Here is a 14,307-nt window from a genome sequence, read left to right as displayed (position 1 = left end):
GGATGTTGTGTTGAATGATCTATCTCATGTGGCAAGTCTGTTATTTAAGTCTTTCGGTTTTAAAAAGAGTTGCAACAATTTGTCTCAGTATATTTTGTGTGGAATGGGTCCATAGTGGTGTAAGCGCTTATGCAACTCAGATTCTCTGTTGAAAGGATTCACTTGCACCTACAAGGGAATATTTGTACTTACCATTATTTTGACCAGTGTCCCGGTTCAAGGTTATATTGGTTATGATCGATTCCCAAATGCTCCAAAAACCAAAGACCTTGGTACCAAGTGTATAGAAGAGGGTTAAGTATGTGCAGAGAAGATGAGCATCGCCTGTGCTCCTTAAGGATCTCCAATGGAGAGTTTAGAAGAGGACACTGACGGGTACTAATGGACTGGTGGGTAGGGGGGTGAGGCTTAGATCAATCATCCCTAATCGGCTTCTTCAAGGTTCCCTATTTACTCTGGTGATGTGAGAGGTTGATTACTATGACATTGAAGAACTCGGAGATGGAATGATTGATCACCATATCTACGGATACCCCACTGAGGCTGTGATGCTACCTTTAGATGGCAACAGGCAATCTCTGCAATATGAGACCTCATCTTGCAAGATTTCCATACATGATCTAAGTAAGGAGAGAGAATGCCGGTTTCCATTGGTTATTTCTTCGTGAGTTCAAGGCATTTTTGTTTGGGGACCGAGTTTTCCTTCACCAACGATGAAAGAGGAATCTCTTTTCATTGCAGTAGTCGTATTTAATTGGGATTGGGGAGGGGTGTGTTTGGCACGGTGCAAAAGGGGATGATTGGAGTTTATAACGACCAGGTATCACTAGTGATGAGGTATTCTTTGTTGGGATATCCACGTATAAGGCAGAAAAATAATCCCACAAATCGGATATGAATGAGAATATGGGTGGGTTAATAGGTACTTGGGCACCTTCTCCTTAACAGTTAGCTTTTGAGGATGAGACCCAAGTTCCTTAACAATTCTTCCTTCTCTACATGTAAAGGAATACTTTCACCACTGATACTTTACAAAAAATGAGAGATACATTCGAGTAGATATGAAAAAAATGTGCCAAACTGAGATGAAACCAGAAATGCATCTATAGCTTTTTGAAGCTTCTTCTTAGTGATCTCGCTTATTAGAGACCCATCTAGACCACACCCCCTCTTCCTCCGAAGCACTTTGCAGGATATTTGGGTGCTTATCCCAAGCTTTATCACTTGTAACTTCTCCTATATCTCTAGAGATGCAAACCTAGTTGCGCATTCTCTAGCTCGGAAGGCATTGTCTGTGGCAAGTCAGATTTTTTGGCCTGTTTCCTCTCCCTAGTTTCTTAATCTCTGTTGTAAGGATGCCAGGTGCTTCGCTTGTCCCCCTTTGCAATAATATTCTCATTTACCAAAAAAAAAAAAAAAACTTCTTCTTAGAAATTTTTTGAAGCCCAAATGGTTCATGTAATGGGGTCCAAACGCATCTGTACTAAATGGCCATTGATTCACTTAGGGGCTAGAGATAAGGTGGTGTAGATCAGATTGTTTGGCTTGGACTCTCAATGAAAGCACCAATATTATGATTGGAAGAACTCACCATCATAAACCCATCTACAAGGCAAGGGAACCCAATATTATATATGCCCACATTCAAATCCTTGCGGAACCGATGTGAGATTATTGTACATAACAGAAAGGAATGCTAGACTTCTAAATGGATGGGCAAAGAAAGTCTTTGTTTTTGTTTAAGCAAATCGAATTGCTGCAACTTGAAATCTTGGGCAAAGACCACTGACAGAATTTTAAGGATATTGTGGATGAGAAGTTGTAAACTTTGGGAAAAAGTTTCACAATAATGTGATTCATGAATGAAGTGTCTGTAGGCAATTTATATGGAAGAGGAGCTTTGTCTTCATTTTGTTGTTTTGCCTAATAACATTTTTCCAGAGAGAGAGATCGAGAGAGATTACCAAGTAGACATAAGATTTCCATTAAAAACAAAAAAAAAAATAGACATAAGAGTTGCAGTCTCATAAGTACCCCTCTTAAAGGCTGTCACGCTCCCAAAGGATTTTAGGCTTGTCAAAAAAAATAAAAAAAAAATTGGCCAAAAAGGCTTGTCAATTTAACTCAGGCTTTCAATGCCTACTGGTTGATACACGTGACATCATCATCCAATGATTGGATTCCTTTTATTGCCTATTGGTGGATATCAAGATGTTCGCAAACTTTAGTCCCAACGGCTTTGGCCTTCTGGTGGGCCTTCGAAATCGACGGTCCTCCCCAACTCTAAGAAAGAGATTCAATCTATGACCCCACCAAGTGTACAAATTAATTTGGCTTTTTTTTTCTTTACTCCACGTGATGTGGCTGTTCCAATTGCAACCGCTGGATGGATATTGGATAGAAACCGATAGGACCTGATTTGGGCTTTTCAGCTCACGAATTCGGCCAAGGCTGAGATTTGTCGGTCTAAGGTCGGGTCTGGACTTGGGGTCTTGGTTTGATCCCAGTCTGTGCCGACCTTGTAATGATAGGATTTTACCTCCCATTGAAAGAAGAAGATTAATTTCTTTTCCATCAATTTTAGTTACAACAAGATTTTTGAATTGAATTATCCTAACTCGATCTAGGGCATGGTTGGGCCTAGGTTAAATTAAGGGGATTCTGGGTTGGGTTGCGATTTTAAAAAATCGAGCTCAACTGGTTTGGTTGCACCCCTAGTTAGACCCTGCCCAGCCCAGGCTTGATAGGCTCTGCCAGCTCAACTCGTTCCAAAATTACCCTGACAATCCCTATTTTTGCCATTTCAGTGCTAGGCCAGACTAGCCTTGTTTTTTGACTGTTTTATAATGCATATATATATATATGATCGGGCCGTGACAAGCTCAGACTAAAGCAGTAGTCCAAACTCGACCCAATCTAACTCTAGGGTTGGAAATCTCTGCCCTAGCCCAGCATAGATCCAATCTAACATTATAATTTTGTTAGCAACCATTTTTTATTTTATTTTTTTAATTTCGTACAAGGATAGGAAGTATAACAATGCCACCTTGAGCTACAACTAGAATGATGGCGACAAGACTCAAACCAATGACCAACCTCAGCAACCATTTTATGAAAGCATCAATAAATTGATTCATCTAATATTGTTGATAGCTCAATTAGATTAGTAAAAAAATTAAAGGAAAATTGTCTAGATAGACCTATGAGATAAAAAAAATAAAAAAAATAAAAAATTATAAAACAAGTAGGTTTGCTTTTGTGTTGTTTATACTTATTTTTCTTGCACTTCTTTTTATTATCTTGTAAATCTTAGAAATAACGCCAAGGAATGAGGGAAAGAGAAGGAGGAGGGGGGGATTGAGCTCCTCTCCAGGAACCCAGTGCCCAAGGAGTCCCCAAGAGGCATCCAACCATTGGGCTATCAACACATAACCCAATGGCTGACTGAGCCCACGTCAAAATATGTGCGGCACAACCCAACCCTTGAATGTCTCCTGGGCGCTGAACTCTCTGGAGAGGAGCTGGATCCTAAGGAAGGGGGGGGGGGCGCTATTATTAAAATGAACTTATTGAATGTTGTATTTATGACTTATCCGTTTGTCTTTTTAAAAATAAATTCTATTTAACAGTGAGGAGCTGGTAAATAATGGACGTTGATAGTTAATGTAGCTCAACAAGGACTGACTCTGAAACTTTTGGTGCTCTATTCGTCCTTATTTTCTGTTTCGAATTGATAGACCTGCCACAACATTCCCTCTGTAAGCTTGTATTTACTTTTACTGTTACTCCTCTATCTATAACAACTTTAGTTTATGGGGCCAAATTAGAATTGAGACAATACAATCCGAACCCCACGTACGTACAGTCTCTGAGACTTTAATCAAAGAGAGATGGTAAATAAGTTTGGGGTCGATGAGCTTTCCATTTCATGTAATTAAAACTATGAAACATGAATGGGTCCCCAAGGGGAAGACCATCGTCACGAGCTACGAGAGGAATAATAAAGACTGATTCTCATTCTCATCATATCAATTCCCAAACTCCAACTATATATTGTTTGTTTACATAATAATGATCCAACCAGAGTATATATGATATGATATATCCCCAACCCCAACCAACTAACTTCATCAAGGAGATAGCCGCGGTCACATTAAAACCTCTGATACGGATCGGAGTAGTGAGCAGCCACCGGTACAGGGAAAGTAGAGTTGGAGTACTTGGCCTGGCTTAGGATCCTCTCCAGTCTCCAGGATTGGCGAGAAAAAACAGAGGAAGGAAGAGGGGCAGGATGTGGGTCCTCCTTCAATTCTGGAGTATTTGCATGGGGCCTTCCCTTAGTTTGGCCCCTCACCTGGCCAGACCCTGTCCATCTTAGCGATAGCCGATAGGTGCAATTGTAAATTAGTTTTCTACCCAAAGCTCTACATGACTGCATGCATGGGCAGTTGGGCACAGCCTGAGGTGGGGCGTGGGTATCTTATTAGCATTCAAATGGCTGAGGGACCATATCTACTTTTATCATAGATTTTCAAAATGCTTGTAACTTATATTAGCTTTAATCTTGCCCTTGTAATTGTATGGCCAAGCCTCATCAGCCCTGAGTAAACCATCTTGAATGATTTTTTTTTTATTAATTAGGGTTTTTAAAATCGCTATCGGGTCGGTTCAGCTTAGGCCGATCCTGATTTCATTTAGGGATGTAAACGGATTGGATTCGGCTCGGATGCTGGCCGAATACAGATGTACCTCTAAACGGATTTGGATGCGGATCGAATTCAGAGTTTCGACCATCCGTTTACATCTCTGCAAACTCGGACCTTCCTCCCCCTAGCAGATACAATTCACTCCTAATCAATATCTCTTAGATCATAATTCTATTTTCCTCATATTCTAGAACCTGTTGAATTTTCAAAAACCCTCAAGATCATTATTTACTTAATTTTTTATTATTAAGTATTCGAAATTTTTTTTTGGACCGATTTTTATCAGAGTATTCAGATTTTTTTTTTTTCCGATTATCTTTAAACGAATATGGATGTCCCTAAACGGATACGGATACGGATCATATTTGGATTTTCGGTTATCCATTTACATCCCTAATTTCATTCCCCTTTCAAAACTAGGTTTAGAGCATATTTGGGCTGATATTTACCGATATCTCATGAATCATGACTGGTTCTTATCTGATCCGAATCCAAATTGGCTGAGACCAATCCAAATCCGATTCTGCATTTTTTGAATACTAATATTGATTATGCAGACTAGTTTCGATCCATAGCAACCACAGCTTTAGGTATTGGTATCGGATCGGTTATCTCGATTGATTTGTACCAATGTGGATCATGAGTGACATTGAAACCTAATCGATACATATCAATTAAGTACTTTTTTTTTTCTTTCAAATTCAACTAATAACGTGCACTAAAACCCTGATGCCTAGTGAGGTTTAGCTGTTGAGGATTGATTCGATTTTTTTGGTAAAAAAGAAATTTATTTGAAGCCCCGAGGTTCGATCATCTGTGTCAACATAAATGTGAGAGGTATTTTTATCTGCTTCATTTTCTGTCTAATCCATTTCCCCAAGTTCGTCTATCAGAGGGAGGGTGGATCCTAATCGGGGCAATGTGTTCAGGTAGGGGTAGGATGATCATTCCCCCCTTCTCTATTAGAAAAACTTGGGAAAATGAACCTACCCAGAAAATGGAGCAGATAAAGGTGCATGTGAGAGGCGGCTACTTGTTTTTTTTTTATCTCATAATTACCCTTGCTCCTCTTGTAAATGACAAAAATAGAACAGATGATTACGTGCATGTACATGTATAGAAACTGGACGCGAAGATTACTACCAAATACCTAATAGAACCATAAAACAAAGAAAAAGAAATACAAGGAGAGGGAGGCTTGGTTAGATATTCACTCGAATGGTGAGGTTGTTTGAGACATCCACGGTATAGAGATATTGGGGATAAAATTTTTTTTTTTCCTGATTAAATTAAGTCTCTTTTACGTTTCCTGTAATTAATGACTACATTGGGTTGGGAATATTGTATCCTCTGATGATTACATTGCATGTATACCACGTGTAATCTTCCTTTGAAATGAAAAGAACATGTCATCTGAATCGTGCACAGATTATGCCATTCTGGGTCTATAGACTGAGGAGAGGGTGGGATGGGGGAGAGTTATTAGTAAGACAGTAACCGACGGGTAAACAAACAAAATTTCACCCAAAAAAAGGTAAACAAACAAACAAACGAAAACAGAAAGAACAAAAGAGGTACTGATTACTGAAAGTGAAAAGTTGGAAAAGGAAAAGGAAAGGAATCAAAAATCTAGGCAGGTTGTTGGTTCACGCTACCATACCATCACCGAGCGATGCCGATGGTGGTGTAAACAGATGGGATTTTCTTCTGGTTCATCAATCAGCAGTGGTTCTGGCTTTGTGGGGTGGCTTTGGTTTTTGGTTTTTCAAATTGAAGAAGAAGTGGTCACTTGGAAGAGTGACAAGTGTAAGTTGGTAAGTAGGAAAGTTGAGAAGGAAACCTTGCTGGAAAAGAGAGAAAAGTAGAAAGCTGGTTTGATTGGGCATTTAGGTGCGGTGAATAGGAGAGGATTCACGAGAGACTTGGGTTTCCTTCCCTCTTTCCCACAGTCAAATTTATTCCAAGACCCGGCAGTCCGGCAACGCGTTCTCTCTCTCTCTCTCTCTCTCTAGCTTTAATAAATAACGCTTCCTTCTTCCATATTCATGGCTCTTCTTTCGGGTATAAGCAACTTAAATTTACGATACTGACCTTACTCTTTTTTTTATGAGCGACAGGACTCCGCCGTCATGGATTTAGTTATCGGTGTCGTAACTGTTCGATACAATCGGATATTGATACATATCGGTATCGATGGTATTATTACTATTAGAGGATAAAATGGTCTAAAAATCGATGGTAATGGTATTAACAAATTCTTCTACCAAAAAAAGGTATTAACATATTCATGAAATAGCCTTGCTGCCTTCTTATGTCAAAAAACCATTTCATCACATGTCATTGATGCGCTCCTCTATGACGCTTGATCCGATCACCTTCTTGTTAAAAAATAATAACAGAATATTGGGTCACATTGTTTTGGGCTTACAATAAAATCATTTTTTTTTTCATACAACCTAGTGATTTGTCTCATACATTGGAGATGGAAATAATGCAAAGGTTTGCTTTGCAAGAGTTATAACATCCAAATGGATCTATGTTAGACACATGAGCATGAGAAATTACTGTCCTATCTCCGATGAAAGAGAAAATTTCATCCATTTTGATGCCCTTATGCATATTCTCATTGATCCCTATATTGGTGTATGAGCCACATGACTTAGACAACAATCTTTTACCCAAAATATATTAAAAAAAGATAAATTACACATCACCCCCTGATTTTTAAACGAAACTTAGATCACCTCTGGTTTTTTGAAAAACTCAAATCACCCCCTCTATAGTAACGGTGTTAGTCTGCTATTAGTTATTAGCGTGAAAGGACTATTTTACCCTTGTACTCAAATATTAGAATTAAATTTATAATATTATCCTTCCTTCATCTTCAACATTGGTCAAGGGTAGTTTAGGGATTTAAATTTATTTAACTGACTGACATCATCACTTAACAGCATAAAACTAACGGTAGGGACTAATTTGTCATATTGGGTCTAAACCAGGGGGTGATTTGAGTTTTTTCAAAAACCAAGGGGTGATCTAAGTTTCGTTTGAAAATCAGGAGGTGACGTGTAATTTATCATGAAAAAAAAATACGGTCTGATTGCATGGTGCCATATTCCCTGTACCAGACAAAAGAACATACAAAATTACTATCCTACCCTTGTGAAATAAAATATATTCCACTCATATTGATGTCTCTAAGCATGCTCATTAACCCATATTGATGCATGCATGACCAATGTGACCACTGACCAATCATCGATCTCTTGCTCTTACAAGAAAATATCCAGTTTTAAATGTATTCATAGAGGGGTCTTTTAGACGATCATTATTCTTAAAGAAGGAAAGAGGGTAGGATAGAAATTTAAACCTCGACACTTAGGGCCCATATATAATGAAGCTATCGTTGCCAAATGTTGGAAACACTCCTTGCATCTTCTTACAAAAGCCCGTCTGTTTCATTTTCGGTAAAATGCCAAAAGGCCATCATCAATCCCATGCAACGTTGGCGAATGTGAAAAGGACTCCTAATGGTTTGCCTTTTAAATCCCAAAATAAGCTTTTCCCCCACACCTTTTCCATACTCCTTTTCCGTTTTGAGGTCTATCTTTTTTTCTTAAAACATAACACCACCATGTGGGCTACTGGGATGATTCTAAGTATAACTATCATATTGGCAATATCAGTCGATACGTATCAATAGTTTTAAAGTTAATCGGTGCTCAACGTTGGCGTGTATCTGCGCCAGGCACAAATGATCGGTACATCCTTGATCATTTCTGTCTTTCTAGGAGATGTGTCAGTCATCTTGTGTGTGATTGTATCTAAACATAAGTACGAAGAGATACAGCACCAATCAATCAGTCAACGTTCTTCAAGGGTATTAATCGGTTTGATTCTGATTCGTTTCCATATGCGGTTTTGGTAGAAACAAAATCGAATCGCTTGTTAAAAGGTTCCAACTTCCAATATCCCAAATCAAAATTAATTAATAAATAATTCCATTAAATGAGTTTTAAACAGTTTCGATTAAATGTTTGCTATCAGTTTCAATTTTGTTGGTTCGAATAAATAGTTTTGTGCTCAATTGGGATGGAACCTATTTTCTTTGTCAATAAAGGAATCGGTTGATGATGGACTTGAACCATGGTATGCAGGTTTAAATTGTGATGTAAGAAGTAAAACGAGAAATGAGGATCGCTGCCAGTTGTCAGGTTATGTGGTCACTACATCAGTGTAAGGCCAATGAGAACGCATATAGGGATGTCTAACAAGGGTAGAATTTTTCATTTCATAGAGGTAAGGGGTCATTTCTCCCTTCCTATGTTTGGCACAAGTACCATGTAACCTCGAAAACCATCTTTTTTCCCATAAAACAATTTAGGGAAAAAGAACGTCACCTGGTCATGTGGTTCTTGCGTTCAGGCACAGGAGAATGTGAAATTACTTTTCAACTCCCATGATATTAAAAATCCCATTTATGATGATGTCTCTATGCATATTCTCATTGGCCTTCATACAATCAGGTAGCGATCTTATGCCCAACAATTTACACGGTGCAAATCCACTATGCAAAGCTAGAGAGCGTGTATAGTAAGTTAGAATTATCTAATTTTTTTAAGGAAGAGAGACAAATTCACTGTGCGCGTGTGATTAATGATCGGCACAATGGGCCGCAGGATGGGGCGTCATACAAGAAAAACAGAAAAGTCATTTTAAAGAAGGGAGAAAGAGATAGACACAATGCCAATTAGCTTGAATTAAAATCAAAACTGATCCTTTTTATCAAAAGTATTGGCAAACGTTGGTTCTTACCTTAGAATAATTACGGCTTCTTCTAACAAAAAAAAAATTACAAATTTTTTTTTTTTTTTGAAAAGAGAAACAAAATATCCCAAGCCAAATGTACAACCAATAAATAATAGAAAATGACATGAGTAATTAAGACAACTGGACAGGGGTAATTTTGTATCTCGATACGGTTGTTAAACAACCAAAGCAGCGACTCAACTGAGACTCAGAGATACATAAACCACACAGACACAGGCACACCCACACAGTCTGAGACGCTGAGAGTAACGTTCAAAGCTATCTACTCGCACCTCTCCTAATGGTGTTCTGATCTTTGAAAAGCTATTTCCCTTTCCGCTCTGCAATTTGTTCGTTCTCCTTCCTTTTTTTCTGTTCCTCTGTGTTGTCTTTTCTCCCTCTGGAATCCCCGAAAGAGCCTAAAAAAGAAAGGCAAGCGCAAAAATGCTGTCCAGGCTTAATGGCGTAGTCTGGATGGAAGAAGAGGGCGAGGATGGAGATGTAGCTTTATGGACTAGGAACAACGGTGGTAGTAGTGGCGGTGGAGAAAACAGGAACGACTTGGGTCCTCTCTCTACGTTCAAATCGATGCTCGAAGACGACTGGTATGTGCACAGTGGAGGGAACCCGTCTCACCATGATTTTCAGAGCATCCACAACCACCAAGATATAAAAGACATCACCTTCTCTTCAAACCCTACTGTAGCTGAGAATCTGCTGCTGCATTCAGTAGACTCCTCGTCGTCGTGCTCTCCGTCGTCCGTGTTTAATCTCGACCCATCTCAGGTACAGTCCTTCTTGCCTCCGAAATCTTGCTTGTCTTCGCTCCTCAATGTCGTCTGCAGCAACCCGTTTGAGAGCGGTTTCGATTTGGGTTGTGACCCAGGGTTTATCGCGCCCTTGCAAGGGAACCTGAACATGAACTCCCCTGCTTTGATGAACAGAGGAGGTGGGGTTTTAACTGAGTTCAACGGCTTAAGCCCGCAGTCTCAGGTGGGCATCCCCGATCTAAGCTCCAATTCACAGTTTCCGTCCACTCGTTTGCTCCCGATGACCGAGAACGGCGGCGCTGTTAGCGCCGGTTTCAGTCCACCCGGGTTTGGAGGTTTTGAGGGTTCTTGTAATCCGCTGTTCCTCAACAGGTCCAAGGTGTTGAGACCTCTCGAAATTTTCCCTCCTGTTGGCGCACAGCCCACTCTCTTCCAGAAGAGAGCGGCTCTGCGGCAGAATTTTGCCGCCCCTGACAGAAGTGAGAATTTGGGTTTCCTGGGTTCGGAAGGAAATAAGGGGAAGAGGGAGTTGAACGAAGACCAGGAGAAGAGGAGGAGGAAAAACTACATCGAAGAGGATGCAATGGAGGAGGCAAGCATCGATGGGTCCGGTTTGAATTATGACTCTGATGAGGCTACAGAGAATAACAACAACAACAAAGTGGAGGAGAACGCAAAAAACGGTGGAAGCAACTCGAATGCTAACAGCACTGTCACTGCTACTGATCAAAAAGGGAAGAAGAAGGGGCTCCCGGCAAAAAATCTTATGGCCGAGAGGCGACGCAGGAAGAAACTCAATGACAGGCTTTACATGCTGAGGTCGGTTGTTCCAAAGATTAGCAAGGTTAGAATCTGCCGTCTTACATTTTCTTTCTAGTAAATTGCCACCAGAGTGGAATTTCTCTCAAACTAAATGGTCTCCTCTGTGCTGGGTTTGCTCTTTGAAGTTTAGAGTTCTCCCTCTTTTTTTCGCACTGAAAGCTTTGTCACAATTCTTGAGGGGAAAAGATGATATTTATGTTAGCTGTGTAATTTATCTCCGACATGATTACTTGTGGGGTTATGGATGATGAAATGATGCTGTTATGGGGGATTAAAGGTAAACAATAGGATCTTAAGGCAGTGTACTTAACTCGGTTAAGGCTCCAGTCAAGTTATTGGCTTAACATTATTTTTGAAGAGCCTGAACATATTCTACCAGGTGCTGGAACTTGTTCTCACTGGCTGTAACTTAGACTTCTGAACTTTTTGGAATTTCATTTTGCCTTAAGATTTCTGTTTATGATGTATATTTAAGTGTCTGGTATTGTTTTAACAGATGGATAGAGCTTCAATCCTCGGTGATGCAATTGAGTATTTGAAGGAACTACTGCAGAGGATCAATGATCTCCACAATGAACTAGAATCAACTCCGTCTGGCTCATCATTGCCGCCTACTACAACAACCTTCCATCCATTGACACCCACCCCACCTACCCTTCCCTGCCGTGTCAAGGAGGAACTCTGCCCAAGTTCGCTGCCAAGCCCAAATAGCCAACCTGCAAGGGTAAGTTTCCATCATCTCAGGGACAAAATGAAAGGGGGGAAAATGACTCCCTTTTATTCCAATGGATTTGGTTTATTAATTTTTATCAAATACCTTACTGTCTTGGTCAGTTGTTATATATTCGAAAGGTTTACTAGAGCAAGGGTGGTCGTAGATCAGCTCGACCGTAGGCTGGTTGTAAATCAGGTGGTCGTAGATCAGCACATAGTTGTCAAGGCGTCGTCTAGGCGTTGCCTAGGTGAGGTAACGCTAGGCATCCAGGCGCCTTTCTCTTGCCTTGGTTTCTGGTGTTGCCTTGGTCGCTTAGGCGACGCCTTGGTTTTTAGTCCCCTCACTCACCTTGGTTTGCCTAGGCGCCTTAACAACTATGGTTATATTACATATTCTACCTAGAGTTCTACAGTTCCAAGTGGCTCAAACCTGCACGTCACAGATCATGTAGGTTTTGATCTACCTTGAAGACTAAGTCATGGTTCTTACTAGCGTACTAATGTAATATGGTGGGCCATACAATGGGACCCAAAAACTTGACACATTGATAAATGGTTCAGGCCTCCAAGTGGCTTAAAAAGATGGACTTATTTGTGTAATTATTTGTTTTATTTAGTGTGGTTGTCTTCTTTGTGTATCAATTGGCACTCACCCATCTTGTGCGTTAAGTTGTCTACCCTGATCATCATCTTGTGCTTCTCTTGAACTGTTTAGTCATATATTTCCAACTATGCTCTTTTTTAGGTCGAAGTCAGGTTACGAGAAGGGAGAGCTGTAAACATTCACATGTTTTGTGCCCGAAGACCTGGTCTCCTGCTCTCCACCATGAAGGCACTTGATAGGCTTGGGCTTGACATTCAGCAGGCTGTCATCAGCTGTTTTAATGGGTTTGCTCTGGACGTCTTCCGAGCTGAGGTAAGTTGCCTTCGGTGGTCTTTCTTTTGTTTTGCTAGGTTAGCTGGAATGGTGATGAAGTATTGCAAGGTTGAAACATAAACTTCGAACCTCATTTGCCTTACTGGGAAATGAAAGTTACCTTAATGGAGACCCTATGATCTGCTTGAGAAAGCAAGCCCATATTGATGGTGCATATGTTCAGAAATGTGGGTTTGATCATTTGATGTTTCCTCCTAGGTTATATCTTCTAAGTTGCATGCTGATCCAATTGGATGATTCTAACCACCCATTCTATGGATTCTCACTGCCTTGCTTTCCTTCAGTGAAACATCCATTAACATTTCTTAGCATATGATTGAATCAATTCTTGGATATGCAGGGTTTAAGAGGAATACAAAGTGTGAATTAGTTCGTAATAGTACAACTAGATCTCTATTCCTGTTTGAAATGAAAAAGCATCCATTCACATTTCTTAGCATATGATTGAATCAATTCTTGGATATGCAGGTTTTAAAAAGAATTCAATTGTGTGCATTAGTTTGTCATATTACAACTAATCTCTGTTCCTGTTTGATCTTTAGATTGCAGTCCTTAGACTAAAACTCTAAAGATGGTAAGCTAAGATTTTTATTTTTGTGATTTCTTCCCCTCAGCAATGCAAAGAAGGCCCGTATGTGTTACCTGAGGACATCAAGGCGATTCTTTTGGAATCCGCTGGCTTTCAGGGAATGATGTAGTTCGCTCCCAACCCCAACTGCTGTACTTACTTGGAACAGTCAAATGCAGGGAAAGCACCGACTTAGTTGTTCTCCAAGCGATCTTAAATGTGTTTACTAAGCTAATTCAAGTTGGATACCAGTATTTAATGGGCTTGGAGGTTGGTCTTCGTTTTTGGGTTTCTCCCTTTAATAGGCATTGTAGCAAAAAAACACTTTGTTTTCAGCAATTTTAGAGTTTAATAAAAAGATAGAATTATAAGAACACTCTGCTGGATGAGTTTTGTTGCGAAGGATTTAATTTTCCTCACGGGCTGTGGCAAGTTATTGCTTTTCCCTACTGACTTCACCGGTTCTTCCTCCTCTAGTGGTTCCTTTTATGATCATATTTTCACTAATGCATATATGTCCCAGCGGCCAAGGGCCATGGTCATGGGGACCTAGTGATGACTAATGACCTTGGGAGTCTCTACATGGTCTCTACTGACCATGACTGTCTAAGCTCGGCTACTATTGAGGTGGCTAAGGCTATTTGGCTAGTTTTAAAAACTGATGATGGGCTCCATCAGGTCGTCGTTCATTTTGATTGTCGATTTTTCGTGATCCTTTAATCCCTTTGCAAATAGAATTCTCTACCGTTAATATGATGGATATTAGATTTCTCTTACCTTGTTTTAAGTTTGTCTCTTTTTCTTTGGTTGGTAGATGTGACAATATTTGTGCCCTTGTTATGTCTGAATGGGTTTTGCGAACGGATCGGATTTGGTTTGGATAATGCTATATCCGCATCCGCATTTGCATCCAATTAGCTTTCAGTCGGATGCATCCGATTAGCTTTCGGATGGATTCGGATAGTATTAAACGGATACGGA

General features: G+C 40.1%; 1 protein-coding gene across 1 annotated transcript; it reads left to right on the top strand.

Moving 5' to 3' along the window:
* The first annotated feature begins 9,713 nt into the window (after positions 1–9,713).
* On the top strand, positions 9,714–13,684 carry LOC122654688 (transcription factor ICE1-like). Its single transcript, XM_043848898.1, has 4 exons — positions 9,714–11,129; positions 11,604–11,831; positions 12,567–12,737; positions 13,373–13,684. Exons 1-4 carry the CDS (start codon positions 9,960–9,962, stop codon positions 13,454–13,456), a joined length of 1,653 nt encoding a protein of 550 aa, XP_043704833.1. The 5' UTR covers positions 9,714–9,959; the 3' UTR covers positions 13,457–13,684.
* Positions 13,685–14,307: the final 623 nt, after the last annotated feature.

This window comes from Telopea speciosissima, chromosome 3 (assembly GCF_018873765.1).
Source record: "Telopea speciosissima isolate NSW1024214 ecotype Mountain lineage chromosome 3, Tspe_v1, whole genome shotgun sequence".
NCBI lineage: Eukaryota > Viridiplantae > Streptophyta > Magnoliopsida > Proteales > Proteaceae > Telopea > Telopea speciosissima.
The sequence above is the reverse complement of the archived record's forward strand: the minus strand, read 5'-3'. Positions and strand labels throughout refer to the sequence as shown.

Coding starts and splice junctions, on each gene's coding strand:
- LOC122654688 (XM_043848898.1), top strand. CDS start 9,960: ATGCTGTCCAGGCTTAATGGCGTAGTCTGGATGGAAGAAGAGGGCGAG. Junction 11,130..11,603: donor TTGTTCCAAAGATTAGCAAG/GTTAGAATCTGC, acceptor TTGTTTTAACAG/ATGGATAGAGCTTCAATCCT. Junction 11,832..12,566: donor CAAATAGCCAACCTGCAAGG/GTAAGTTTCCAT, acceptor GCTCTTTTTTAG/GTCGAAGTCAGGTTACGAGA.